The 27,963-nt window shown below is 43.7% G+C and overlaps 1 protein-coding gene across 1 annotated transcript; it reads right to left on the bottom strand.

Moving 5' to 3' along the window:
• Positions 1–18,321: 18,321 nt before the first annotated feature.
• TBXT (T-box transcription factor T) lies at positions 18,322–27,938 on the bottom strand. The gene is made up of 8 exons (XM_077850384.1): positions 27,733–27,938; positions 27,093–27,357; positions 26,252–26,386; positions 25,384–25,445; positions 25,202–25,263; positions 23,451–23,624; positions 22,027–22,156; positions 18,322–19,248 (listed from the first exon to the last, which is right to left on the bottom strand). Exons 1-8 carry the CDS (start codon positions 27,936–27,938, stop codon positions 18,975–18,977), a joined length of 1,308 nt encoding a protein of 435 aa, XP_077706510.1. The 3' UTR covers positions 18,322–18,974.
• Between the last annotated feature and the right edge of the window lie 25 nt (positions 27,939–27,963).

Below are 27,963 nucleotides of genomic sequence, written 5' to 3' on the forward strand. Positions count from 1 at the left end.
ATATATAAATGGACTATGCTTTAGAAAGTGAGAAGCTTTGGAGGGGAGACACCCAAGATTGCTCACATCCACATCAGAATGGCAAGAACAGGAGGAATCTGCAAAGGAGGGAGGTCAGGAGAAGCTAGGGGAATGTTCCACATCTGTGTGGCTAGAACCCTGAGCAGCCTGAGCCACAGTCCAGTCCTGCACCAGACTCCAACCATCTTCCACTGGCCTCCACTGCATGCCTCACCAGGTGCTGAGGACAAAAGCTAGGATCAGAGGAGGAGGCCTGAGAAGTGAGGTGTGCAAGGTCTCCCACAAGCACAGAAAGCCTCTCAGATGGCAAGAGCTGAGCAAGATTGTGGAGAACAACCTGTCCTAGGAGCTCCAGGCCTTCAGAAATTGCACCTCGGATATGAAGCAGCATAGACAGGCCCTGGAACCTTGCCAGTGTTCAAATCCCAGGTTCTGCTGATCTATCTCTCAAATTATGTAAGCCAGTCATGAGCTGAATTTACCAAACTACAGCAAAATCCAGACCACACTCTACGACAGACCAGATCAACCCATCCTCCCTTTACTCCAACAAAATAAGAGGCAACGTTGTTGACTTCAATTGTTACTCTTCTACAAAAAAGCAGAAAATTGAAATTACAAGATATATGAAAAAGTGAAACCCTTGGTTAAAAAAAAAAAAAAAGGAAATTGTCAGAGCACCTGAATGACTCAATCGGCTGAATGTCCGACTCTTGATTTCCATGCAGATCATGAAATCAGGGTTCTGAGATCGAGCCTCACATCAGGCTCTGTGCAAGTCATGAAGTCTGATTCAGATTCTCTCTCTCCCTGTCTCTGTTCCTCCCCTACTCCCACCTCAAAAAAAAAAATAAGGAAACTGTCAAGATTCAGAAATTGTGAAGAGTCAGAGACTTTACAAAAGTCTATATTAAAAACACTGAGCTATCCAGTGGGGGGAAAATAGATGCCATCTGTAAAAAGACAGCAAAATTCAGCAGATACATGAACACCAGAAATTAGAACCACTGTAAATGCTAGAGATAAAATATATATATCAGGAATAAAGAATCCCTGGGGCACCTGGGTGGACCTTTGGCTCAGGTTGTGATCCCGGGGTCCTGGGATCAAATCCCACATTGGGATCCCTGCAGGTAGCCTGCTTCCCCCTCTGCCTAGGTCCCTGCCTCTCTCTGTGTCTCTCATGAATAAATAAATAAAATCTTTATTTTAAAAAAGGAATAAAGAATTCCTTAGATGAGTTTAGTATCAGGTTGAACTCAGGTCAATGAAAAGAATCCAAACTGAATAAAAAGGAAAAAAAAAATAGAAGAAAAATCAGAAAGAAGTAACCATAATCTGTGGGACATCAAACAGCATAACATGCAAGTAACTGGAGTCCCAGAGGAAGAGGAAAGATATAACACAGTAGAGCAAACAAATCAGAGGATAATGGCTAAGAACTTCCCAAAGCTGGTGAAAAACACTACCTGCAGATACAAAGTCTTAGGCAAACCCTAAGCAGGATAAATGCAAAGAAAAGTCATCCTAACAGCAACATAGTAATACAGGTAAAAATCAAAAGATAAATAAAAGATCTTAAAAGCCTCCAGGAAAAAAAATATATATATTGTATGTAGTACATGGTCATTTCCAGAGATGTGAGTGACATCTAGCCTCTCACTGTAAGCAGTGGAGGCCAGAACACAAGGGAATGGCCCACAAAACCCACAAACAAAAACAACTAGGATTCTATACTCAGTGAAAATATTATTCAAAATTTAAAGTGAAAAAAGATAATCACTAGTGAAAACTTAAGGGGTTCATCTCTAGCAAACCTGTCCTACTAGAAATGCTAAAAATAATTCCCAGCTTGATCCTCAGATCTGAAGGAAAACATGAAGATTACCAGAAAGTGTAAATATTACATCAGACATTGATTGCTTAAATCAAACAATAATAATAACTTTGTAGGATTATATATATTTATATGTAAGCATAAAATATGAGGCAAAAGACAGAAAGAGAGTAAACAGAATTATGCTGTTGTAAGTTTCATAGACTATGAAGAAATATAATTTTACATGAAGTTAGATTGGAATGATCTAAAGATGAATATCATAATCTCAGTGCAACCAATAGATAATAGCACAGAGTAAAACTTTGCATAACAAAAAATATTTGACATGTCCAGAAAAAAAAACAAAAGAGGACAGGAAAGGAAGGGAAATGGGAAACAAATACAAATACAAGTAGGATAAATGAAATAAAATCCCCATGTGGAAGACATTTAGCCAAACCATGTCAATAACAACATGAAATGTAAATGAACTAAACACTTCAATCAAAGGAAATCATTGTCATATAAAATAGTAAGACCCAACTCTAAGCTATCGATAAGAAAATATGCTTTAATTATAAAGACATGAGTTGAAAGCAAAAGGTTGAAAAGTGATATACATTCCAAATTCTGCATAAAGAAGCTCGTGTGGTTATACTATCAAGGTAAGAACTCCAGGACAAAGAAAATGACCAGAGATTTAGCAGCACAGTTCATAATATTAAAAGGATCAACTTATCAAGAAGACAAATATGCAGGGTGTATGCACCTAACAACAGAGCTTCAAGATACATAAGACAAAATAAGAACAAAACTAAAAAGAGAAATAGTTATTATAGTTATGGATTCCATACTCCCATTTCTGCAATTGATTGAAGAGATACAGATAAGATCAATACTGCTACAGAACATTTAAACAATGCTTTCAATCAATGTAAAAAAAATTAACACGTAGGATACTACTTATAATAGCTGTAAGATAAACGCCCTTTGAATGTGTACATGAAATTTTTATGAAGATCAAGAATATGTTAAGTCATAAGAAGGGTCTCTATACATACAAATATTGGAAACCAGAGTACATTCTCTGATAACAACTTCAATAAATTTTAAAAGTCATAAAATGAACATATAGAATATCCCCCCAAATATTTAAAATCTAAATAACGCTTCTAAATAGCTTATGTGTTAAAAAAAGAAATCACAGAAAATCTTTTAAATATTTTGTAATTAATGATCAAAACACACAGCAAAAAAAAAAAAAGAAAAAAAAACACACAGCAAAATTGGTGGCATGCAGCTAAAACTGTGTTTACAGGAAAATGTACAACATTGAACGCTTGCATTAGGAGAGAAGAGAGTTCAAAAGTCAATGACTTAAGCTTCCACCTTAATAATCTAGAAAAGGAACATGTTAAATCCAGATGAGTAGGAGAAAGGAAATGATCAATAGAAAAGTAAAAAATCAATGAAAGAGAAAATATAAAAAAGGAGACGCTAATGAAAACCAAGCCTGATTCTTTGAAATGATCTATTCAAATTGATGAATGTATAACTGGACAAATCAAAAGAACCAAGACAGAATAAACAAATTCAAATACTGAGAATCAGAAACAGCAATGCTGAAGTTCCTATCCATGTTAAAAAGAATAAAAAGATTTTATGGGGTGCCTAACTAAGTGGCTCCTTCAGTTAAGCATCTGCTTTTGGCTCAAGTCATGATCTCAGAGTCCTGGGATGGAGACCCGTGCAGAGTTCCCAGCTCAACAAGGGGCCTGCTTGTCCTTCTCCCTCTGCCCCTTCCCCACACCCCTGCTCATGCTCTCTCTCTCTCTCTCTCTCTCAAATAAATAAAATCTTTAAAAAAAAAAGAATATGGGATTTTTAGGAAAAGCTTTGTTTATAAATTCAATAACATGATAAATGGGAAAATCCTTTAAAAGACACAGGTTTCCTCCTCCTGTGCCTCTGCCTCTCTCTCTCTCTCTCTCTCTCTATGTCTATCATGAATAAATAAATAAATCTTAAAAAAAAAAGACACAGGTTTCCAAAAGTGACTACTTAAAAGAAACAGAAAATAAGCTCATATCTACTTGGAAAACTAGATTATTTATCAAACTCTTTCCCACAAAGGAAGCTCCAGGTCCGCTGTTTCTGGTGCAGGTAGGTAGGTACAACTCTCAGTATTGACAATCTTACCCTAAAACATCAAGAGGGAAATCACCTCCCCAAGTGGTGTGATTAAGTAAGTAACCTAAATTTCAAGCAACCCTTTAAAAAATTACTCAGCTATCAAAAGGAATGAAATCTTGCCATTTGCAATGATGTGGATGGAGCTAGAGTCTATGATGCTGAGTAATGTTTTCTATTATATAAAAATAATAATAATTAGTGAAACAATTCTAAAAATAAGTGAAATAAGTCAAAAAAAGACAGATACCATATGACTTCACTCATATGTTGAATTTAAGAAACAAAACAGGTGAACATGTGGGAAGGGGGAAAAAGAGAGGAAAGCAAACCTTAAGAGACTCTTAAAGATACAGACCAAAGTGGGGGGCGGTGATGGACTGGATGGGAGATGGGCATTAAGGAGTGCACCTGCTGTGATGAGCACTGGGTGTTTTAGGTAAGTGATGAATCACTGAATTCTACTCCTGAAACCAATATTGCACTGTATGTTAACTAAGTAGAATTTAAATAAAATGTTGAAAAAAAAAGAACATTTTTCCCTTTTCATTGACTGGGACGAGTCATTAAGAGGTGACAAAGTCACAGGTAGTATGAGTTGTCTTTTCAGCTTCTCCGGGGAGCCACAATTGAACATCCTGGTTGCCCAGTCAGAAGTCACTATCCATTTTCTCAACAGCCAGTTGTTATATTGCCATGACTCCTGCACCATCATAGGAGAAACTGGCCACTCTTGCAGCCTGAGGTTTGGTTCTCTTGTCATTCAGTACCTTTATGATTAGTTGTTAAGCAACATATTCTGACATTCCTGGTGAAACATACTCCACAACTCAGATACGATTTTGGAAAAAAAAAATCATAAACACGATTTTCAAGTGGACTCTCCTAGCAAATCATCTAAAATCAGCTTTTTCTTTGGATCTGGTCAACAGTGTTTATAATCCAAATGTTATATTAGTTAAAAATATATTAGTTAAAAATCATTCTTCCATTCTTCCTAAGCAGAAAACATTTTGCAACTTTTCATATGAATGTGTATTATAAACTACACACATTTTAATCCCAAATGAAAGACTCAAGTGAACTTTTCTATCTAAACCTCATTAAAAGGTTGATGTGATCAGCATTTCAGTTCTCCTCTCAGCAAAATCTTTGGATCATTGAGATACGTCTCTCCAAATTTTATAATAGTACCAAATTGCTAATATTAAATAAATATGTTTAATATTAACTATCTCTTTTCCTGAAGGATGGTCAATGCTTCTCACATCAGCACTGGAAATGTTATAAAGAGCCCTTGCAAAATGTAAAACAAATGCCTTATTGTTTGGCTTTCCCATTCTGTGTTGATCAACTGGTGTGCCCTGAGTGTCATGCTTCCACTTTGAAGCCCATCCTGAACCAAGCCTTCCCAACTGACACTTTTTCTTTTGTGAAATTCATTCAGTCTTACAGTTGGTAGACTAATGAAGTAAAATTTTAACTCTTTTTAAAAGCTTTAAAAAAATTAAAACAAAACAAAACAAAAGAAGGGATGCCTGGGGGGGGGCTCAGTTATTTGAGCACCTGTTCCTTGATTTTGGCTCAGGTCATGATCTCAGGGTTGTGAGATCAAGCCTGTGTCCAACTCTACCCTGGGCATGGAGTCTGCTTGAGATTCTCTCTCTCTCTCCCTCTGTCCTTTACCCCCTAAAAAAAGAAAGGAGTAATCATATATGATCTAGCACCCTCACTTCCAGGTGCATATCCAAAAGAATGAAAAGCAGGGTCCAGGATATTTGCTTCCCCATATTCATAGCAGTATTATTCACAATGAATAAATGGTAGCAGCAACCCAAGTGTCCACTGACAGATGAATGGATAAACATAATGCAGTACAGGGGCACCTGGGTAGCTCAGTTGGTTAAGCATCTGGACTTCCTCTCAGGTTATGATCTTGGGGTCATGGGATTGAGCCCAGTGTCAAGCTCCCCACTCAACAGGAAGTCTGCTTGTCCCTCTCCCTCTGCCATTGCTCCTGCTGGTACACATGCTCTCTCTCTCTCTCTCTCTCTCTCTCACATAAATAAATAAAATCTTTTTTAAAAAACATGGTACAAACAATGGAATATTATCTAACCTTAAAAAGGAAGGAAATTCCCTTTACAGAGATGTCTTGAGGACGTCAGCCTCAGTAAAAGAAGCCAGCCTCAGAAAGACAATGCCTGTGTGATCTCACTGCTATAGGCTCTGGAGTCATCCAATCCCCAGAGACAGAAAGGAGAAGGTTGGGTGCCACAGGCTGGGGGCGAGGGAGGGGTTCTATTTGCACAAAAACATTCTGGAGACGGGTAGTGGGGACGGTTCACCACGACGCAAATGTACAAAAGCCACTGAACCGTAGACATAAACATGATTAAGATGGTAAATTTTTTATGTTGTATGTATTTTATCACAATTTAGAGAATGTACAAGGTCACTGGCGTACAAAGGCCTGCCCGGTCCTGTCCTGCCCCCTCTCCCATGCTTCCCACCCTCCTTGGCTCCCTACACTCCATCCTCCAACCATGTGAACCTCCCAGTTGTTGTCTCTGCTCTCAAAGCCTTTGGCTTGCAGTTGGGTCCCCAGGAAAGTGCTCCCACAAGTCTCCCTGCCAGGGGCTTTGTGACTCAGGCTTGGCTTCCTCACCACCCTAACACGCCGTTAGCACACATGAGTATTCAGTGTGTACTTGCCAACTGAGGGGGACAGGACAGCAGCAACTGCAGAGGTGTGGGAGTGGGTGTGCCACTCCCTTCCATCACTCGTTCACACTCAGCATCTTGCCCATGACACAACCTTGCTGCCCGTCGCACTCCACTCCTGCCTCCTCCTCCAACCACTCTGGTCCCCCACACGCACACAGCCTTGGGCTTCGTAAGGCCAGGTTATACTGTCAGTCCGTATAATGTCATCTAACAACTCCCAAGACCTCCCCCTTGGAACCAGGGCAGCCGTGTCTGTGCATCTGTCAGCCCTCTGTGCTTCCACGTGTCAGATCAGGGAAGCACACCTGATTTATTCCTGCCCGGCCAGCATCTTACCCCTCAGCTGTGTGACCTTGGACGAGACAGTCCACTGCTCTCCACCTCTACTATCCTTTTCTATAAAAAGAGGATCGGTTTCTTAGGAGGTTGAGTTGACACATTGCAATGCACTTAGAATAGTGACAAACGCGTCATAAGGACTCAAAATGACAGCTGTTACCAACTCCCAGGATTTAAGAGCAGGGAGTCAGTTGGGCCAGCTTACTTCTGCGGGTGGCGGGAACCAAAGTGATGTGCGTCTGGGTGCTGGAAAGTGAACATCTTCTACCATATGGATTCCCATGGGATTTATTGGGGGGAGTCTGGGACCTTTATGATGCCCTGGGGTTGAACAATTGTCCTTTCGTTTGATGTCTAGAGGCTTTTACACCTGAGTCAATGAAGGTCCCGGTGAGTCAGCAGTAAACCTTCCCTTTTAAGTGGAGGAAGTGCAGTAGTGAGCAGAGTTGGGAAGGGGGACCTCTGCTTCCAGAAGCTCTGCAAGCACATCAACTCTAGGAAAGAGTCTATGTGGAAGGGAGGATGGTTCAAACTGTCTTCAGGGAGAGCCACTCTGCAGGGAAGGTGGGTGTGGATGCTCCGCGCTGGTCTCATACCATTCACCTGCCATTTTACCAGCATTTACCTGGTAAGACAGCTTGCCTCCCATAGAAGCATCTGGCTTGAAGTTTTCTTTTGCTTTATTTGTGTTATTTGTGTTCTAAGGGACTTTGCTATGAAAATATCTTTGTAATTATAATTTTTTCTCCTTCCTGTGTGTAGAACTAAGTTTTATTTTAAGACAAATGCTTATTAACACAAGTTCTCTGTAAATCAGTGGTATAAGGTAGTTACAGATTACAAATGAAGGAAAGGACAAAAAGAGGGTGATAAGCTTTTCTTTTATAAGGACTTGATAAAAAGTATATCTTAATGACATTAGAAGTCATTTACCAAATACAGAGGTAGATTAATTAATTTTGTAATTTTGAAATACAATTTTTAAATAAACTTATTTTTCATTGGTGTTCAATTTGTCAACATACAGAATAACACCCAGTGCTCATCCCATCAAGTGCCCACCTCAGTGCCTGCCACCCAGTCACCCCCACCCCCCGCCCACCTCCCCTTCCACCACCCCTAGTTCGCTTCCCAGAGTTAGGAGTCTTTCATGTTCCGTCTCCCTTTCTGATATTTCCCATTTATTTTTCTCCATTCTCCTTTATTCCCTTTCACTATTTTTTATATTATACCTTAAAAAGTCATAAGAAGCTATTACTTAAAAAGTGGTATCCATTTGTGGTGAGGAAAAATTATTGTATTCACACCGAATTATTTGACTCAAAGTTGGATACTTGATGACAAGATGTAGTATTGTCTCTTGACTCTTCACTCTCGTCTCCTACTGAATGCTCTGGGTGGGGAGTTGTGGTTTCCCATTCCACTGATGTGGGACTTAGCTATGTGACTTGATTTGGCTGATATAATATAGGTGAAAGTTAAAGCTTGTGGGTTATAGTAACAGGTTTAAGAAACGTCGGAAGTTTGGGGACACCTGGGTGGCTCAGTCAGTTAAGCATCTGACTCTTGGTTTCAGCTCAGGTCATGATCTCAGGGTCAAAGAATCAAGCCCCACATCAGGCTTGGATTGCTTGGAGGAGATGGGAGTAGTCTGCTTTTCTCCTTCTCCCTCTACCCCTCCTCCTGCTTGTGAGTGCCCCCCCAAATCAATCAATCAATAAATCAATAAATCTTAGAGTTCTTTGGTGACTTAGCTGGTTGAGCATTTGACTCTTGATTTCAGCTCAGGTCATGATCTCAGGGTTGTGAGTTCAAGCCTCATGTCAGCCTTCATGCTCAGTGGAGAATCTGCTTGAGATTCTCTTCCTTTCCCTCTCTTTCCTGCCCCTGCCCACCCTGTTGTCACCCTCTCTATAAATAAATAAATAAATAAATAAATAAATAAATAAATAAATAAATAAATAAATATTTTTAAAAAATAAGTCTTTCAAAGGAAAAAAGAAAGAAAAGTTGGAGGTTCCTGCTGGATCTCTTATCACTCCCAACCTCCACTGTGAGAACTGTATACCCGCTGTATCATTTAAGGCTGGTCCCTGGGGAAAAAAAAAAAAACATAGACCATATTTAGACCATCCCCACCTAGAGCAGAGCCACAGACCCTAATCTGTAAACACTGACATGAAAAGTGAGTGAGAAATAATGATTGAGTTTTCCAAGTGCCTGAGATTTTGAGGTTGTGTGTTCTGCAGTATTATCCCATCAAAAACCAGTTCACGTGGCTTAAGGATGAAGTTAAGTTCTACAGAATTGGGGCATTTAGTAATCAATATAAAACTCACTAGGAACGTGGAAGCACTTGAGATTCTTTGTCTAAATGAGATGCTCTAACTGTGCAGTCATTGGAGGTAGGTATATAGAGGTTTGAAGAGAGGCAACTGTTTGTACAGATGTCAAATATGACACCGTAAGATCAGAAGATCGCTATCCCTTTACTTCATGTGCAAGTCTAAGCCTTGTTCTTAAAATATGGTAAGAGAGGGTATCTGTGAAAATGATTCTCATTCTTTAGGGATGGATTATTTGCTCCTTCTGAGAAAGAGACAAGAAATATCAGAATAAATTCTTTTTGTGAAATAAGACACTGAACAGATTGGTTTGATCTTTCAGGTGCAAAAGTTTCTATTATTAAGCCATGAGACCCTTCATAATCTCAAACCTATGCAAACAAAGACTAAGAAGAGAAAAACCTCAAAGCTACGGCCTGTTTGATGAGAAACAGGTTGGCTCAGTTTGGTGGAGCCTGCAACTCTTGATCTCAGGGTCATGTGTTTGAGCCCCATGTATGATGTAGAGTTGACTTAAAATAAAATTTTTAAAAATTAAATTAATAAAAGGAAAGAGAACACTTGCTAACATACAAGTGTGGTCCAAGGAGCCTTTGGCCCCTCATAACTCGGAGCTGGCCCCGGGTCCAGAGGCAGTATCCCCGATAGCTCCATGAGGGGGCACTTCTTGGAGCATCTCTCCACTTAGGCGTAGAAGAAAGACACAGAGGAGTGTGTGCCAATGGAAGATGGGTTGCCCACCAGTCAACAGGATGCTCAAAAGAGAACTGTTGGTTACTGTTCCTCAATAAACCAAGAGCAGAGCCTGAAACAGATGGAGGATTTTCTGGGTAATTCTAATGTCCATCTAGATCCAGGCAGGGGCTGGTCAGGATGACCATGTTAGTCTTAGCTCTTGAGCTGTGGGTAGAAAAGAGTTGTTGGACTTGTCTCCAGGGGTCGGTTGGTTGGGTTCCCAATAATAAGAGGCAGGGTGATCCATCTCTAGCTAGAAGGCCTCTCCTTGGAACAACTGCATGATGAGGTCTTTCTGAAACTGGTTTTTTGTCCCTGGCCACTGAATGATTGTCACCTCTCCGTTGTATTAATTTCTGACCAGCAACTGCTCTTCCCTGCAGTATGAATAACAGGTCAGGAATCACTGGCTCTTTTTAAAATAAACATCTGATTTTTTATAAAAATCTCTTTTAAAACTTGCTTTACATTTTTTTAAATTTATTTATGATAGTCACAGAGAGAGAGAGAGAGAGAGAGGCAGAGACATAGGCAAAGGGAGAAGCAGGCTCCATGCACCAGGAGCCCAACGTGGGATTCGATCCCGGGTCTCCAGGATCGTGCCCTGGGCCAAAGGCAGGCGCCAAGCCGCTGCGCCACCCAGGGATCCCAGCTTTACATTTTTTATTATCTATTTGCATCCCACAGCTTCTGCTCTTTGTCCTCTCACTCACGATCCTACACATTCAGCTGTACCTGCAAAGCCAGGTCTACTTGCTCATGGAACTCAGTAGGAAATTCAACTTTCAGGTGCAAGCATTCCGTTCATCTTGCAGGGGAGCTTCTACCATCGAACAGAGCTAGATTCACATTGCTATCACCAAGCTGAAACCTTGGTTACAAATTCTCTTACATTCTATAGCTCATAGGGTTTACCCAGAAAAAATTTGTCTGTTTTCCTTTTTCTACATTTACTTTCTCTCTCAGTGACCAGCCAGCTATGTATCACCTGATACATTGCACTGCTCACTTGCTTTCATCTCGTGCTCCAACCCTGAACATCAAGGTGGAGAATCGTCCATGTTCATCCCGAGTATAAGGAAAAGTGTCTTCGGAGTCCCCCTGAGCTGTCCAGCATTGTCTGATCTGTTCTCCAAGCTCTGGAGGAGGCTTACTTAGCCTTCTGCTCTGGTCAGCCACTGCTCCGTGCTCCCCATAGTCTGATATATATTCTGATAGACACTCTGTGCTCTGCAATCTGACTTATTCTCCTGAGCCCAGGGGAGTCCATACTTGACCTTCTCATAGCTCAGGAGGATATTTTTACTTTTTCAGTTTTAAAGAATTCTCTGTAGACCCTTATGTCTATAGATTTTTACTGGCAACCACATTTTTACTGGCTACACACATGGGATTCTCTAAGCCCTCTGCTTTGTCTTTTCAGAGATAAGCCAGACCTTTCCATCAGAGTGTCATGTTTCATTTCTAGGTTTCTCATAGGGATGTTGCTGTTTCTTTCACGTTTTCTTAATATTCTAACATTTACCATCAAGTCCTCTCAAACTCAGTGGCTGTCCACATGGACCCGAGCATAGCGCTCCCACCAACCATCTGAAATCCTCCCCGAACATGTGTCTTCCCATCGCCTCTGTCTCTGTACTCCCTGGCAGCCTCTTTTCTTCCTCCGGTCTAATGCTGTCCTCTTTCCCTTTGTCCACTGTTGATTAAAGTTTCTGGTGTCATTTGGGTTATATGTCTTCTGTTGAATAAATTTCACAGCACTTTTCAACCAGCCCAGCAAGTAGCCAATGGGACAAACCAGTTGCCCTGAAGAATTTGTTCTGGATAAAACAGATCCATTTTTCTAACATTGTCCTGCTCCTTGTCTGGAATCTGGCACTATCTCTACTAAATCTTGGATATGTAGCTCTGAGGAGTAAAAATGCTGGCCTGAGACTCGGTCAGGAATTTTCACCTAGCTCTCTCTCTCTCTCAATTAATTTCATCTTTTATTCTGTGGTGTGCCCTATTACTGTCTTTGGAAAAGACACTGGGATTCAGGATGCCTCTTGAGCTCGGGTGAAGGGATGTTCCCCAGCTCCTTTCTCTGGGCACCTCCATTCAGACCCTGTCACCACAAGCGCAGCTGAGGCACACCTAGAGAATTGTGGACACTCTCACTTCCATGTGATGACAGGTCATTGCCACCCCACATTTATGACGAGGGTAAGTCACCGACACATGATGGGACGCTCAGGCTGCATGGCTATCTGGACTTTTAAGACAGTTGTGAGATAAAGTCCTTAAGATCTTAAGAGATCTTTTGCAATTGAAAGGTTTTCTAGAATCCCCTTAACCCATTCAGAATTCTTAGCAAAGGTTGTTTCAGATCCTTGACTTGGTCTTCATCTTGCAGCCATGCGATACTGGCAGTACTCTCTATCTGGTCTTGGCCTCAAGCCAGACAGACTGGACATGACAAATTATTTCCTAGCAAGTTCTGGAACCTGTAAATTCCCTCTAAGTTTTGCTTGGAGAACTAGCCAGTTCCTTTTTGAGCTCAACTCTTGGTGTCTTACCATTTGCAGTGAAAGAGGCCAGATTAAACTTTCAGTGATCTGTATAGGTACCACCTACCTATTTCCGTACACTCACCAGGTGACTTCCCTAATTTCCCAGCTACTGAAGGTAAACCATTTTACCAAGCATTTTGTGCTAGTGAGTATGGGTAGCCACATTTCCAAACTTAAAAGTTTCCCAAGCTTCCACCAGTGGTTCCAAAGCTAATCTCATATGTGTTAGGTTTTAGCTACAGTGGCACCCCACTTCTAAGTACCAATGTCTGTATCTGTTTGCTTTCACTGCATAACAAACCACCACAAAATTGTAGTGATGTGAAACAATGTTCATGGGCATCCAAGGGAAGCTCCATTTGGCACTACGGCTCTGCGGATCAGCTGAGATGGCTCTGCTCCTTGTGCCCACCTTCTGGACCCAGAATGGAAGATTTTAGCTCCCAGCAACATTCTCAAGGAACTGGCTGAAGGCCTGTCTCCCCACCAGCACACTGTCCTTCTTGCTCACATTCCACTGGCCAGAGAAGGTCACATGGCTAATCTGGGGGTGTGAAAAGTGAGAAAAGAGACTCTGCCTTTTCGGGGAGAAACTAAAAAGTCACATGGTGAAAGGCACAGATACAGGGAAGGGCAAAGAGGCCAGCCAGTAATGCCAGCTGTCACAGTCTGCCTCTTGGAAACAAACGATCCCAGCATCAGACTCAAAATTCAGTCTTATGACCTACACCACATCTGGATGCCACACATTTGAAACCAAACACCTATGAAATAAAAGATTTCTGCCTCCATGCCCTACAAACAAAAGACAATCACAAAAAATATTCTCAATTGAAAAGTGGACCAATCAGAGATGCATCCAGTCATGGACCCACTGGCAGGTGTCACTGGCCCTCTTCTCTGGGTGGAGGGTATGCCTGGAAAGGCCCAGGTACTTTGTCCTAAAGGCAGCTCCCAAACCATTGTTCCCCTTATTGCCCTATTCTGGACTATTCTGTGCTTTTCAGCCAGCTGACTTACTATTAACACAGACACTTCGGCATTGTTTTGACTGGTATTAGCATGGCATCTTTTCCCATGGTTTTGCTTCTAAACTTTATATTTAAAGTGTGATGGTTGTAGGGAACATATTAGGTCTTACTTTATTACCATGCCTGACAACCTATGCCTTTGATTTGTTTAGACCATTTACATTGACCCTAATTATTGATATGGCGGAGTTTAAATCACCATCTTGCTATTTGTTTTCCAATTACCCCATCTCTTTGATTACTTTTTCTTCTGTTCTGCTTTCCTTCAAACTGAGTATTTCCATGGATAAAGAAGGTACGAGATATATATATAACAACGGAATATTACTCAGCCATCAGAAAGGATGAATACCTACCATTTACATCGACATGGATGGAACTGGAGGGTATTTTGCTGAGATAAGCCAAACGGAGAAAGATAATTATCATATGGTTTCACTCATATGTGGACTATAAGAAATAGTGAAAAGGACCATAAGGGAAGGGGGGAAACAGTGGGAAAAATCAGAGGGAGACAAATCATAAGAGAGTCTTAATGATAAGAAACAAACTGAAGGGGACACCTGGGTGGCACAGCAGTTGAGTATTTGCCTTTGGCTCAGGGTTGATCTCGGGGTCCTGGGATCGAGTCCCACATCGGACTCCCTGCATGGAGCCTGCTTCTCTCTCTGCCTGTGTCTCTGCCTCTCTCTCTGTGTCTCTCATGAATAAATAAAAAAAAAATCTTAGGGGATCCGTGGGTTGCTGAGGTTTAGCGCCTGCCTTCTGCCCAGGGCATGATCCTGGAGTCCCGGGATTGAGTCCTGCATCAGGCTCCCTGCATGGAGCCTGCTTCTCCCTCTGTCTGTGTCTCTGCCTCTCTCTCTCTCTCTTTCTCTTTCTGTGTGTCTCTCATGAATAAATAAATAAAAACTTTAAAAATAATAATAAAATAAAGTCTAAAAAAAAGAAACAACTGAGGGTTGTGGAAGAGGAGGGGGTGGGGGGATGGGGTAACTGGGTGATAGGTATTAAGAAGGGCACATGATGGGGATCCCTGGGTGGCTCAGCGGTTTAACGCTTGCCTTTGGCCCATGCCTTTGGCGTGATCCTAGAGTCCCGGGATCGAGGCCCACATCAGGTTCCCTGCATGAAGCCTGCTTCTGCCTCTGCCTGTGTCTCTGCTTCTCTCTCTCTCTCTGTATCTCTCATGAATAAATAAATAAAATCTTTAAAAAAAAAAAGCACACATGATGTGATGAGCACTGGGTGTTATACTATATGTTGGCAAATGGAATTTAAATAAATTTTTAAAAAACTGAATATTTTCTATAATTCCATTCTATCTCCTTTGTTGACATCTGAGCTACAACTCTGTTATTTTCATGACTCTGTTAAATAACTCTGTTATTTTCATCAATTTTGAATTGATGGCAATTACCTTCCACTCATCATGGCCCTCGCTGTAGGGACAGTATCTCACGTTTGGTTAGCGTGGGCACCTTACACCACTAGAATTGCATTTCTCCCCTGACTCTAAAGCTCTTTGGTCATATATTTGCTCAAACATGTTATAAACCCACACTTCATTGTCATTATGTTTATATAAAATTTATTTGATAAAATACTAAAGTTTTACAGACTAATGATATCATAGATTTATCATAATATGTTTTAAAACCTAAAACTAATAAGTTTCATTTATAATTCCTAATTTGGAATGATTTTTTAAAGATTTATTTATTAATTTATTTTGGTGGGGAAGAACAGAGAGAGAGGGAGAAGACCGACTCTGCGCTGAGCTCAGAGCCCCTTGTGGGCCTCCATCCCACGACCCTGAGATCATGACCTGAGCCAAAATCAAGAACTGGACACTTAACCAACTGAGCCATCCAGGCATCCTAGGAATTATTATTTTTTTAATAGGAAAAAGAAGTCATTTAGCCTTTTCTGTTTTTTTACAAGAAAAAAAAAGAAGTATAAACATATTTAAATATGAGAAAAATAAGCTTTTCTTCTCAAAACTATAGCTATGGGAACTGAGGAGAAAGGATTTTAATCACAAACCACTTGTAGGTTTCTGGGTATATTGCCATAATACAAATATAGTGTCTTTATTACAGAGCACTGTAATTCTCCAGTGGGGGATAACACATTTAAAATATATATAATATTATGCCAAAAAAATAGAACTAGTAGGTTTAGATCCCTTTAACTTTATGTGAGCTTCTAGTTTTCTGGTTGGCTGTAATTTTAACCTGATTATGGATGCACCATCTTAATCTTACACAGATATCATATATTCATTTGCCCGTATTCCTGGTCAGGAATGTGTTCATTACACATTCACCTTTTAAATACATTATTTCGAAAAGTATTTTTCATTTTTGAAGGCATAATAGTCCCAACCTATCATGACTTTCCCCCCAACAGATAAAGGAATAAAACAATCTGGCCACATATATTGAAAGTTGCAGGGAACAATTTTCAAAGATCACTTTCACCTTATATACATACAGAGAGTCAGGCTCTCCATAACCCCAAAGACAAGGAGTTCAATTCAGATTGTATAATTCCTTTTTTTTAATTGGACTATATATTTATTGTTCATGAAAGATTTAGAGACTACCTTAATCTTAGTAGAGAAATAATTCATAGGACTTTGCCATTGCATTCTGAATTAGGATAGATGGCCTAGGATCTCGACTAGGCGTTTTTTATATGCAGCAATACCTTATTCTAAGGGTTCCATAAATAAAGTTGGGCAACAATTTGTTTCATTGGCTTAGCATCTTATCTACGATGCTATAGCACATGTCACAGTTTCTACCAACTTTCCAAGACCGTTACCCCTTTCATTTCTCACAATAACCCTGTTAAGCAAGCATTTTCTTTCTCCATCTTTGCAGATAAGGAACTTGAATTTTTGGAGTGGATAATTCACACTCAAATCCAGGTCTTTTGCACCAAACAGCAGGTTCTTTGCACTACACGGCTACTGCTGCCTTACTGCCTAACCAGAAAAACACTGTTTGGTTTACTTAAATATTAATTCCCTGGATTTGAACTCTGGGTTGCCTTTAGAAACTCAAACGTGTCAAGACTGTCTATCTTCTACATGTAAAATCAGTTTCTCTAGCCAGAGTCCAAGACCCTGCAGAAAGGGCTGTGTGACTCAGTCTCCCTGGAGCCCGGAACATGGGGCAGGGCCATGTTCCCTGGCCATGCCCTCCAGGAATATGTCCTCAAGAACCCTCCACCCAGGCTCCTCTTATCCCCTCAGATCAGTCCTAGAGTACTGACACTTGCAGGTCTACCAAGGGGCGGGTGCCAGGGTAGACCCTAGGAGGACAAGACCCTGGGGCCAGCCTTCACAGAGCAGTGAGCTACAGAGGCGGGCAAGTTTTCTGTGACATGGACTCCCAGTGCTGTGGGATCCCAGGGAACTGTCCACCACCTCAAAGCCCCGCCCTTCTCCAGCAGCCTATGCTGGACAAGACCCACAGTGCAAACCGGGGACAGTTTCATTTCCTAGTTCCATCCGGGCAGTGTTTTTTTTCAAAAAAATATTCTAATACACTTATCAATAAATCTTCTGATTTGGGATATGTCTGCAAGTGAGCAGGAATAAAACCTAGTAGTTATGACATGGAGAAAAACTTTTAAGGGGCAAATGGTTGAGGAGAACCATGTCCCACTTCTACAGCAGGTGCAAGTACTCTAAACATTCAGTCCTTTGCACTGAGTTCTGGTTCACACTCAGTAAGGCAAATGGATAGAGTATACGGCCTCTAAGACGTCCGAGCACTGGACTGAGCCCCTGGCAATGATAATAATGAATTCACTAAGGTAACTAAAAAGTTAGCAGTGCTGACTTCTAAAACTACTTGTTCTCCTCCTTTGGGAAAGTTTCAAAGCCTTATTTCTCTTAACCTCTAACGTCCATAACACCATGTGTATCCATAATTCCGCTTTACAGGCCGAGCTCCAATGGACTGGCCATCTGTAACTCTTAGCAAGCAGAGGTTCTGAAAATAAAACTGGAACTAGTAGCATCAAAATAAGGATTCAGCCACTAGATGGAGAAATTGTCTCAGTCAAGAACAAGCAGCATTCTGGTTCTCTGGCGAGAATACAAACAGGAAATACATTTATAAATACCATTTGTCCAAACATATAAGCTGTAACTTTTTGTCAATTCATTTTATGTGCTTTTGCTTGAATTGTTTGAATTGGGTATACGTCGCATGTTAATCTTTCCTGTTCTGTGCTGTCATTATCCACGATTCAGTGTTGACTACCCAAAACTCTTAAAAATCATTTATCATTATTTGCATTTTTGTGGTAATCAGCATTGAGTAAATACATGCAGATTTCACTTCCAGTTCTGCAGCTCACTGGATAAAGCACCAAGGTTCACAGTAGATTGGTGCAAAGGCCTATGGGACAAGGTCTTTGCACCAGCTATCACAAAATCTCACCCCAAAAAAGAGGAGTCTGAATAATAACTAGACCAACCAAATTTGGATATTGCCTTTATTGTGCAGAAAATGTTTCCTGCTGATTGTCTTTGGCTACTTAAAAGAAAAATATAAACAATCATACGTTTAACAATACAAGAGATTAACTATCTATGCTCAGAACGAACATTCTAGGGGACAGAACAGGAAAATCTGCATTTCAACTACAATCTGCTGTCCTCGGCTATGATATGATGATTCACAGCGCAACTCCAACTGTGACACCTGCCATAAGGGGCCTGGAAAATACTCCAAAACAACAAGAAAGAGAATCCAGTGTGCTTTTTTTTTTTTTTTTTTTGTTCAAGGACTGGTGGAGTTTACGGATTCTGATGCGCCGAGTCATCTATGTGCTGCATAAGAAACGAACAAAAAGTTTCTGGACCCTAGCAAATAATTTTTATTGTAAATCGTGGTAAGTTTGATGAACTGCATTGCTTCTAGGCTGAATTCACCTGCACAGGAAGCGTCCCCAGTGCTGCCGCTGCTGCTGCTGCTGCTGATGATGATGATGTTGATGATGGTGTGCACAGCACTCTCGAGGAACAGCAGAACAGGTGTCCCTCGTCTTATTTTAAAGGGAGGGTGACAAGGCCTATTTCCTTCCTTTGACCCGTGAGCTGCCACTCTGTACCTGGGAGGTCAATCAAATCCACACTCGTGGCCACTGAGCCAGACACCCAGAAGTCCTGCGTCTTGGATAACACAGGCCTCGGCTACATGGAAGGCGGCGACACAGGCGTCCACGAGGCGATGAGGCGGGCTTGGGCCGAGGCGTCGTACTGGCTGTCGGGAACGTCTGTGGCCGTGGGGGCCCCCTCGTACAGCGGGGATCTGGAGGCCGAGGGAGCCGGGACCGCGTGGCCGAGAGGCGCCCCGTGCGCAGAGGAGCCCCGGAAGAACTGCGCTCCCAGCCCGTTGGACATCCCGGCCGGCTGCGCTCCCGGCGTGATGGTGCCGTTGCTCACGGACCACAGGCTGGGGTATTGGCTGAAAGGGAACAAAACCGGAGACACTCAGGCCATCAGTGACCTGGAGAGGGGCTCGAAACCCAAACACCGAGGCGTCCTCCTGCTGATCGCTGCCCTAGAGGGCGTCTTCCAGACAGGCCCTTTGCTCTGCTACTAAGGCACCTTCTCCGCACCTGGAAGTCACTGTCCTGTCCATCAGCAGGAAACTGAATGATGGGACACTGACTGCAAAGGTTGTGCACATATACACAGCTCCTGCCAGAGCCCCAGCAGCTCTTTCTGCCAGCAACTCCAGGCTCCACGTTTGGATCCCAAATCCTTAGATACCCTGAGTCGGATGTTTCCCAGGACACACTTAGGTGTGTGTTAATTAGCATGTCCCACCCAGCTGCTGGGGTTCTTGCCTTGGAAACAGCACCCTCCGGGAACACTAAGGTATGAAAGGTGCTCAAAGGACGCCTGGGTGGCTCAGTGGTTGAGCGTCTGCCTTTGGCTCAGGTCGTGATCCCGGGGTCCTGGGATCCAGTCCCGTATTGGGCTCCCTGCAGGGAGCCTGCATCTCCCTCTGCCTATGTCTCTGCCTCTCTCTGTGTGAGAATAAACACAGAGAATAAACAAATGAATGTTTGTTTCATTCATGAGAGAGAGAGAGACAGAGGCAGAGATATAGGCAGAGGGAGAAGCAGGCTCCATGCAGGGAGCCTGACGTGGGACTTGATCCCGGGTCTCTAGGATCACATCCTGGGCTGAAGGCAGGTGCTAAACCACTCATGAATGGTGAGTTCATGAATAAACAAATAAAATCTAAGAAAGAAAGAAAAGAAGAAAGAAAGAAAGAAAGAAAGAAAGAAAGAAAGAAAGAAAGAAGAAAGAAAGAAAAAAAAGAAAGAAGAAAGAAAGAAAAAGAAGAAAGAAAGAAAGAAAGAAAGAAAGAAAGAAAGAAAGAAAGAAAGAAAGAGAAAGATGCTCAAAATAGAAATAGGCCTGGTCCTCTGCGCTCTGTCCTGTGCATGACAGCTCGATGCAGTGCAGAAGAGCAGCCAGAGCTAGACCCCAACACAGAGCCCAGTGCTGCCCTTTACTGGCTGGGTCAGGGTACCCTGACCTGCCCCAGTTTTGGGCCTGTTTCCCAAGAAAGCAGGAAAGGGATATTAGGTCCTTCGAGCAACACAGATTAAACAGCATCCAACCATGCCAAAATTGCTTTGAGAAAATGACTTTCTATAAACGAATATCTTTCCCTTACTCCATATTGTGCTGTATTGTTCACCAAGCTCTGTCTTGTATTTCAGATGTATCAGACCTCGAAAACAAGCCTAAGTTGAATGAAATAGTTTATTGTCCCCATTTTGCACAGAGAAAAAAACAGCTCTGAGATGCCTGTTCCAAAGGCGACTGCCATGGGGCTGTGGGGTCTCCACCACCAGCAGTTTGCAACCTGCAGTTTAGTCCATTTATGTACAGATTTCTAAGCCACCTTCCCGATCTTGATTGGTCAGCTGCTTTGTGCGTTGTTTGCTTTATTTTTTTTAAAGTAGACAATTAGATTCTGTTATAAAGTAATTGTTTCCTAGATAAAAGAATTAAGATCTCAGGCATATTTTGGTATTCTATATACAATAAATTGCAATGCTCTCATAGTCAAGATAACTTGTCTACAGACTCACTCTGCTGCGAGCCAACAACTTGCTAAATGATTTAGTATCTCTGAGCTTATTTCCTCAGTAAAAAATGAGAGCTGACTTTCAGCTTTGTCTTAGTTTTTTATAAAATCCCATGAAAAATCACAATACATTTGCAATCAGCTTGATTTTTAAGCCAATCTCCCTATATATTATTTTCAAGCTAATAATAAAATATTCCTTGTCCTTTCCTTGACGCTTTAAGTGTCAGCATATACGTGAAGGACTTTGATCCTGTATCCACAAAAAATGCCAACACATTTTTCCCTCAATTTAACAGCTCGTGGGCAGCCTGGGTGGCTCAGTGGTTTAGCACCTGCCTTCAGCCCAGGTGTGATCCTAGAGACCCGGGATCAAGTCCCACATGGAGCCTACTTCTCCCTCTGCCTGTATTTCTGCCCCTCTCTCTCTCTCTCTCTCTCTCTCTCTGTGTGTGTGTGTGTGTATATATTCATTTATTTTATTTTACTTATTTATTCATAGAGACAGAGAGAGAGAAGCAGAGACACAGGCAGAGGGAGAAGCAGGCTCCATGCAGGGAGCCCGATGTGGGACTTGATCCGGTGACCCCAGGATCACGCCCTAGACTGCAGGCGGTGCTAAACCGCTGCGCCACCAGGGCTGCCCTGTGTGTATATATTCATATATCATGGATAAATACATAAAATATTTTTTAATTTAACAGCTCTTGTGAAAAAATGGTTCTAGAAACATTTCTTCAAATTTCACCTGCTATCCCCAGCAACTCTGTAAAGACAAGCTGAGGATGGGGTTATACAGCATCTTTTTTCTTGTAGAAATGAGGCTCAGCAAGTTTAAGAGACTTGTCCTATACAGGAACTAGTAAGTGCCAGAGCCAGGATGGGGACCCTGGCTTCTCACTGTTACAACTCAGCCTCATCCATGCCACCCAGAGGGGGCCACTGGTCCTCCCAAAAGACAGACTAGAACAGTAACACACCATAGTCCTGTAACCTGGGATCCCCGGGTTAGTGGTAGAACTACAGTAACAGCCCAGCCACCCACACGTGCAGAATAAAAGCCAACGGATGGAAATGGCATGAGTCACCCTCACAGTCCCAAGAGAGCATGCATTGTGTCCAGACATACGTTACCTAGAGCCGGTGGGTGGGCCGGCACTGTGGCTCATGGGGAGCATGCTGGTGTGGGCAGGCGTCCCAAGGCTGGGCCAACTGTCATGGGATTGGAGCATGGACAAACATGCAGATGGATTGTCAGAATAGGCTATGGGGTATAAGAAAGCGTCATTAGTGGGGAGTCTTCCAAGAATAACAGAATGCAGTGAAATATTAGCATCCACTGGCACTATCCAACACTGGCACTACCCAACAAAATGGGTATGGAAAATGAAACAGAAGACTATCCAGGGTGCCTATCCAGACTATCCATGGCTATCTTGGCTCAGGTCATGATCTCAGCATCCTGGGATTGAGCCCCTTGTCGGGCTCCCTGCTCAGCATGGAGTCTGCTTCTCCCTCTACCCCTCCCCCCCTCACTTGTACTCTCTCTCTCTCAAATTAATAAATAAAAAAATCTTTAAAAAAAAAAAGACTATCCATTGGTCTATTTAATTGGTCACCAAAGGCAAATATTTATATATTGTGTATATATTTTGAAAATATATTCCAGTAAACCCAAGCTTTTTCTTTATCTTCAGATCAATAGATGCTCTGTAAAAATGGTATCCTATGATCACTTGATTGGGGATTAATTATCTTTAAAAATAAAAATAAATACAACTTTAACCTGCCTTTTCCCAAAATATTATTTCATAAGAGTTGAAAGACTTTAGAAACCATCACTCCAGGCAAAACTAAAATATGAGCCTCTGAGTCTAGCCACTGGTTGACCAAGACCCAATAACTATGTCTTTACCAAATAAGCTCCTTTCATTTCAAATCAGCTTTAACTGCTTAATTGTTTTATGGTGTTCATTAGCTATGTTCCTCCTTTTAAAGCCAGACAAAATTAAGTCTGGGCACAGGTGGTGTCAGAGGAAGTTAGGTAAAGGGATCTTAATGGTCTAGCCCTGGGTCGGCAGCCTGTAAGCTCCCGTTAGGATCACTGGGGAGCCCGCCGACACAGTATGCCAAGGCTGGCTTCCAGGTGAGGCTGCTGCTGCTCCAGGCACCACACCTGGAGCAACATAGTTAGTGGATCCCGGGAGAATCGCTGGAAATCATGTGTGGGTCTAGGTAAGCCAGTAATCCTTCTACCTGACTGACTCAACATCATCGCTTTAGAGAAGTTGATAAAATATCCAAACCTGGGCCCCTAGAGATAGACCCACGGTTCTGGAGAGAAAAAGCTCCAGGAGTAACTGAGTACATTGAGCCCACCAGCCCACCGTCTGGACGTCTTGCTGGCTGAGCCAGCAGCAATAGCATGGGCATGAAGAAAGGACTGGCTTGGGTGTGTGCTCCTCCCCTGATCTCTGGAATCCATCCTACAGATGCCGTTCCACCAGTGGTCTTCCATCCATCCCCAAACCCCAGGCCTACTTGGACTTAGAACTTACTTGGAGAATTATTCCGATGTGCGTAAGGGCTGGGATAGGGGGATGGACGGTGGTTCCTCAGGGCGGGGTACCTTTCACAGCCGTGCGTGGAGGGAAGTGAGAGGGGGCCTCCGAACTGAGGGTGGGGGGTGGCAGGTGGACACAGGGTGCTGGTTCCAGGGATGAGCCAACCCCCTGCTGTGAGAAAAGAATGCTGAGTAACGGGCGTTTCATTACCTCCATTATCTAAAGGGCAGGAGGGCTGAGACCAGGAATCGTGTGTCTCTTTCTGAGGGTCCCCGATGAAGTGAGGACTCTTGGTGTCTTACACCGAGTCCCCAGTCCAAGTCTTAAGGCATCTGGGCATCAACTCCCCATGAGAAGCCACAGGGCACCTGAGAAGAAGTGGGGGGCCCCAGCCTCAGCCAACGCCTGCTGCTTCTTCAAACCCCCCAGAATCTTCCCAGGCCCATCAGCTTCCAAGCCCTAACTGCTGGGCAAGAAAACACATAGAGAGATGAAATTCAGAGCCACACGCGCTCGAGACCCACGGAGTGAGTCATGCATGGGGTGTCCCCGCCCTGCTTTCACCTGCTCCTGCCACCACAGCACAAGGAGCGAGTCCTTGCTGGAAGTGTAACAGCTCCCATCCGCTCTTCTTCTGTTTTAGGCTCACATTCTCCCCACGTGCACATCAGTCAGAAAATCACTCTGACACTACCCTGCGCGCCTCTCACACTCCATCTCTTCTCCATCCACTGCTCTGAAGTTTGTTGTTGTTAATTCAGAAAAGCAACCTCTACGAGGACAACTACTCTGGCTATAGTTTCCAAACTACTAACAACGCTTCAGACAGTATGTGTGTGGGTGTGCCCACAAAGCCTGCCCACGCCACCCCCATCACTTGCCCAAGTGAGTGCAGCCCAGGAGCCACTTGGGAGAGCTGTTTGTTCAATTAGCCCAGAAGATGATTAACGAAGAAATAGAAGAGAAAACGAGTGTCAGCAGAATGTGCCACGCTGGTCCCCGCAGCCTCAGAAAGTGGCAGCAAGTGCTAACTTTTCTCTCCCAACCATGCCAGTTAAATTCCAAGCCGCTTCCCTGCATAGAGAGGAGAGCTACACAAAACTTTGCCTCCTAAGAGAGGCTACTCCTACTCCATAGATCTGCGCCACTTTGTTCTGGCTCATTGGACTCCGACAGGAAGCTGGAATTAGTGCACTTTCCCCATCCTACAAGCCACCATGCCCACCACACCAGCCTGAGTTCCTGGGCCACTTCCAGAACCACGATGGGCTGAGGGGAGAACCGCATCTGCACATAGGCATCCTTCCACAGGTGGTCCTTCAGTCTGCCATCGTTGACAAAGACAGACGCCATCTCCAAGTGGCTATCCCCAGCTGGCTTCTCCACTTGCCCAACAGAGCAGAGTCTAACCCCCCACCAGGATCTCAATAATCCCACCCAGACACTGTTAGAGCTGCCTCAGAGCCAAACAAAAGAGCCCCCCCTCCCCCGGGGAAATTCTCCCCTGACTTCCCTGCCAAGAGTCCCAAGTGCCCCATGAGCATCCCCAACCCCCAGGTAGAGCAGAGGCTGAAGACCAGTAATGACATTGCTCCAACATCACGGGCCCATGTGCCTCATACACATGGGTGGTCTGCTCCCCAGCCACACTCAGAAACGTGCTGTCAGCCACATCCCCAGCTCTGGCTCTCAGAAGCCTAGTCCCCGAAGCCAGGGACGTGGGGACAGAGTGCAACAAACCGTACATTGGGAGTACCCAGATTGCTGGCTGTCTCCAGGCTCTTCCATCATATCTTTGTGATCACTTCTGTCAAAAAAGTGTATTGAGGTGTCAAAAGAGGAGAACATTCAGAAAACAGTATTTGCAGCAACAATTCCTCTTTCTGCGTATGTCTTTGCCCAAAGGGTAGAGTTAGAATTCTCTCACCTTTCCTTTGCATCAAGGAAAGCTTTTGCAAATGGATTGTATTTAATTTTAAGAGCCGTGATCTGAAAAACAAGAAATCACATTTACTGGGGCATTGTCCATCAACCAGAGGATTATAATTTCATCCCGAGAAATTGAGAAACATCAGCACCCCCCTTTAAATATTCAAACATAAGCAGACTTCTTTCCAGGTCTATTTTTCTAGTTTGGTCTGAGATGTCTGAGTCATTGTAATATTTCACAAAGAATAGTACATTTATGGAAGTTTTTAAATTCTGCTTTTCAGAGCAGAACTCACAGTGACTTGAACCAGCTGCTGACAACAGCCTGTCTGCACACACCAAATAAACATCACTCAAAACATAACCTGGATCCGCTTAGGAAATGGTGATTTGCTCCTTCCAGTTGGTGCTCAAGACTGACAACCAGCTATTCACAAAATGTCTGTACTTTGGGGTCAGACTTAGAGATTTACAGGCACTGAAGGGTATTTTGTATCTCGCTGACCCTTCATATTGAACAGCTTTGGAGGGTTGCCCCCCTTCCAAAAGATTTGCTAAGATTTCCTCTTTCACTTATTTTGTTATCAAGAAATTCTCATAGTACTGAGCCTAAATATTTTGTTATTTTCACTTGGAGCATTTAGTAGTTGGTTCTAGTTTAAGACACTTTTACGGAGCATTAAAGGAAAAATGCTTGAACAAGCACTATTTTTAAACTTTACTCCCCTCTGTCCCGATTTTTATGATCATAGTACATTATTTGAAAAGGCATAACTTATCAATCTAAGGAATACCAACACATAGGATGTCCGCATTCTTTGTGACCTCCAAGGGAACATCACCCAGATGCCCACCCTGCCGCTCACCTCCTCGTTCTGATAAGCAGTCACTGCTATGAACTGGGTCTCTGGGAAGCAGTGGCTGGTGATCATGCGCTGTGCGCCCCCAACTCTCACTATGTGGATCCGAGGCTCATACTTGTGTAAGGAGTTCAGCATGATCTGAGAGAGGCACACAAATGAGACGTTCAGATAACAAAACATCCATTTGTCCTGCTATTGCAGAGAAAAATACATCCAAGGTGCAGAAAATAGTGTAGCTCACGAGAAAGTGTCTTTACTGTTGAGGCTCGTGGGTTTCCCATCAGGTGCCGCTTCCCACGACTGGTTTAAGAAAAGGAATGTGAGATGCTACACACCATTAAAGGCAATGAATGCCCATCGTGAAATCCTTTGACCTGGTATAATAATGTTGTAATGCTTCCAGGATGGTTATAGACACCTTTAAAAGCCTGAGCTTGTTGGCGCCTTGCTCGAACATGGGGTCTCCCAGTAAAAACCCCCCAGTAAAGACACTCTTAGAAGAGGACAAATTTACAAGGCTGTTCAGACCAGGCAGTGAACACGATGGCACATATTTAGCATGAAAGCGATTCTTTAGGATCAAGGCTGATATTTTCTCTAACTCTAGGGAAGCTGAAGGCTTGAATGCAAAAGTTTGCCCAAAGTCTGAGACTTTGGGTCTCCAAAGGTGAAGCTCTGCACCCTTCCTGGGGCTCAGGACCTTGGTGTCACGGTCATCAGTTGACTATAAACAACACGGAAGGCTTCACTGAGGAAGTCTGTGGCAGTTTCTCCGGGACAGATGTCACCTCCCACCCCTCTGAACGAGCAGCCCCACCGCCCCAGAGGGCAGCTGCACACCTACCTGACCCCCTCCGTTGAGCTTGTTGGTGAGCTTGACTTTGCTAAAGGAGACGGGAGCCTTCATCCAGTGAGCTCCGAAGTTGGGCGAGTCCGGGTGGATGTAGACGCAGCTGGGCGCCTGGGGCTCGGGCTTGCCCCCTGGGACCCACTCTCCGTTCACGTACTTCCAGCGGTGGTTGTCGGCCGCCACGAAGTCCAGCAAGAACGAGTACATGGCGTTGGGGTCCAGGCCGGACACGTTCACCTTCAGGACGGGGAACATCCTCCTGCAAGGGGAGGGGATGCAGCAGGGGGACCCCGGATCTGAGTCCTTACACCCAAGGCACAGAGCCTGGGACACAAGCATGTCATTTGGGGGCAAAGAGAAGCCCTCCAGCCTCCCCTTCCCAGAACCCTCCCCACCAAGTCTCCACGGTCTCCCACGGCCTCCTCCTCGGGTTTCCGCTAGGGAAGGCGTGGGTCCCCGAGACTTCTCCCAGAAAACCCAGAGAGTGACGATCAGGGGACACGGGGCTCCGTTCCCCAGCCGAGCAGAAAGGAGCAAGAAGACCCCCGCTGGGAGAACTCCGTGGGACCGCGGGAGACTTTCCTCCAGGTCCCCCCAGAGCGCTGGGCACAAGTCGAGCTCCGGGCGCGCCTACCTGCCGTTCTTGGTCACGATCATCTCGTTGGTGAGCTCCTTGAAGCGCAGCCACAGCTCGCTGTCCTCCAGGCCCACGCGCAGCTCGCGCTCCGTGGGGTCGCCCTTCTCGCTGCCCGCCTGCAGCTCGCTCTCCACGGCGCTCAGCAGGTGGTCCACTCGGTACTGCAGGCTCTTCCCCGCGCTCTCGGCGCCGGGGGAGCTCATCCTCCCGCCCGCCCCCTCCCCACCG

The sequence above is a fragment of the Canis aureus genome, chromosome 1 (assembly GCF_053574225.1).
Source record: "Canis aureus isolate CA01 chromosome 1, VMU_Caureus_v.1.0, whole genome shotgun sequence".
Lineage (NCBI taxonomy): Eukaryota > Metazoa > Chordata > Mammalia > Carnivora > Canidae > Canis > Canis aureus.

Excerpts from the sequence above, each read along its gene's own strand:
- TBXT (XM_077850384.1), bottom strand. The coding sequence starts at position 27,938 with ATGAGCTCCCCCGGCGCCGAGAGCGCGGGGAAGAGCCTGCAGTACCGA. Across the intron at positions 27,358-27,732 it reads ATCGTGACCAAGAACGGCAG|GAGGATGTTCCCCGTCCTGA; the intron begins GTAGGCGCGCCC and ends CTCCCCTTGCAG. Across the intron at positions 26,387-27,092 it reads AGCTCAACGGAGGGGGTCAG|ATCATGCTGAACTCCTTACA; the intron begins GTAGGTGTGCAG and ends TGCCTCTCTCAG.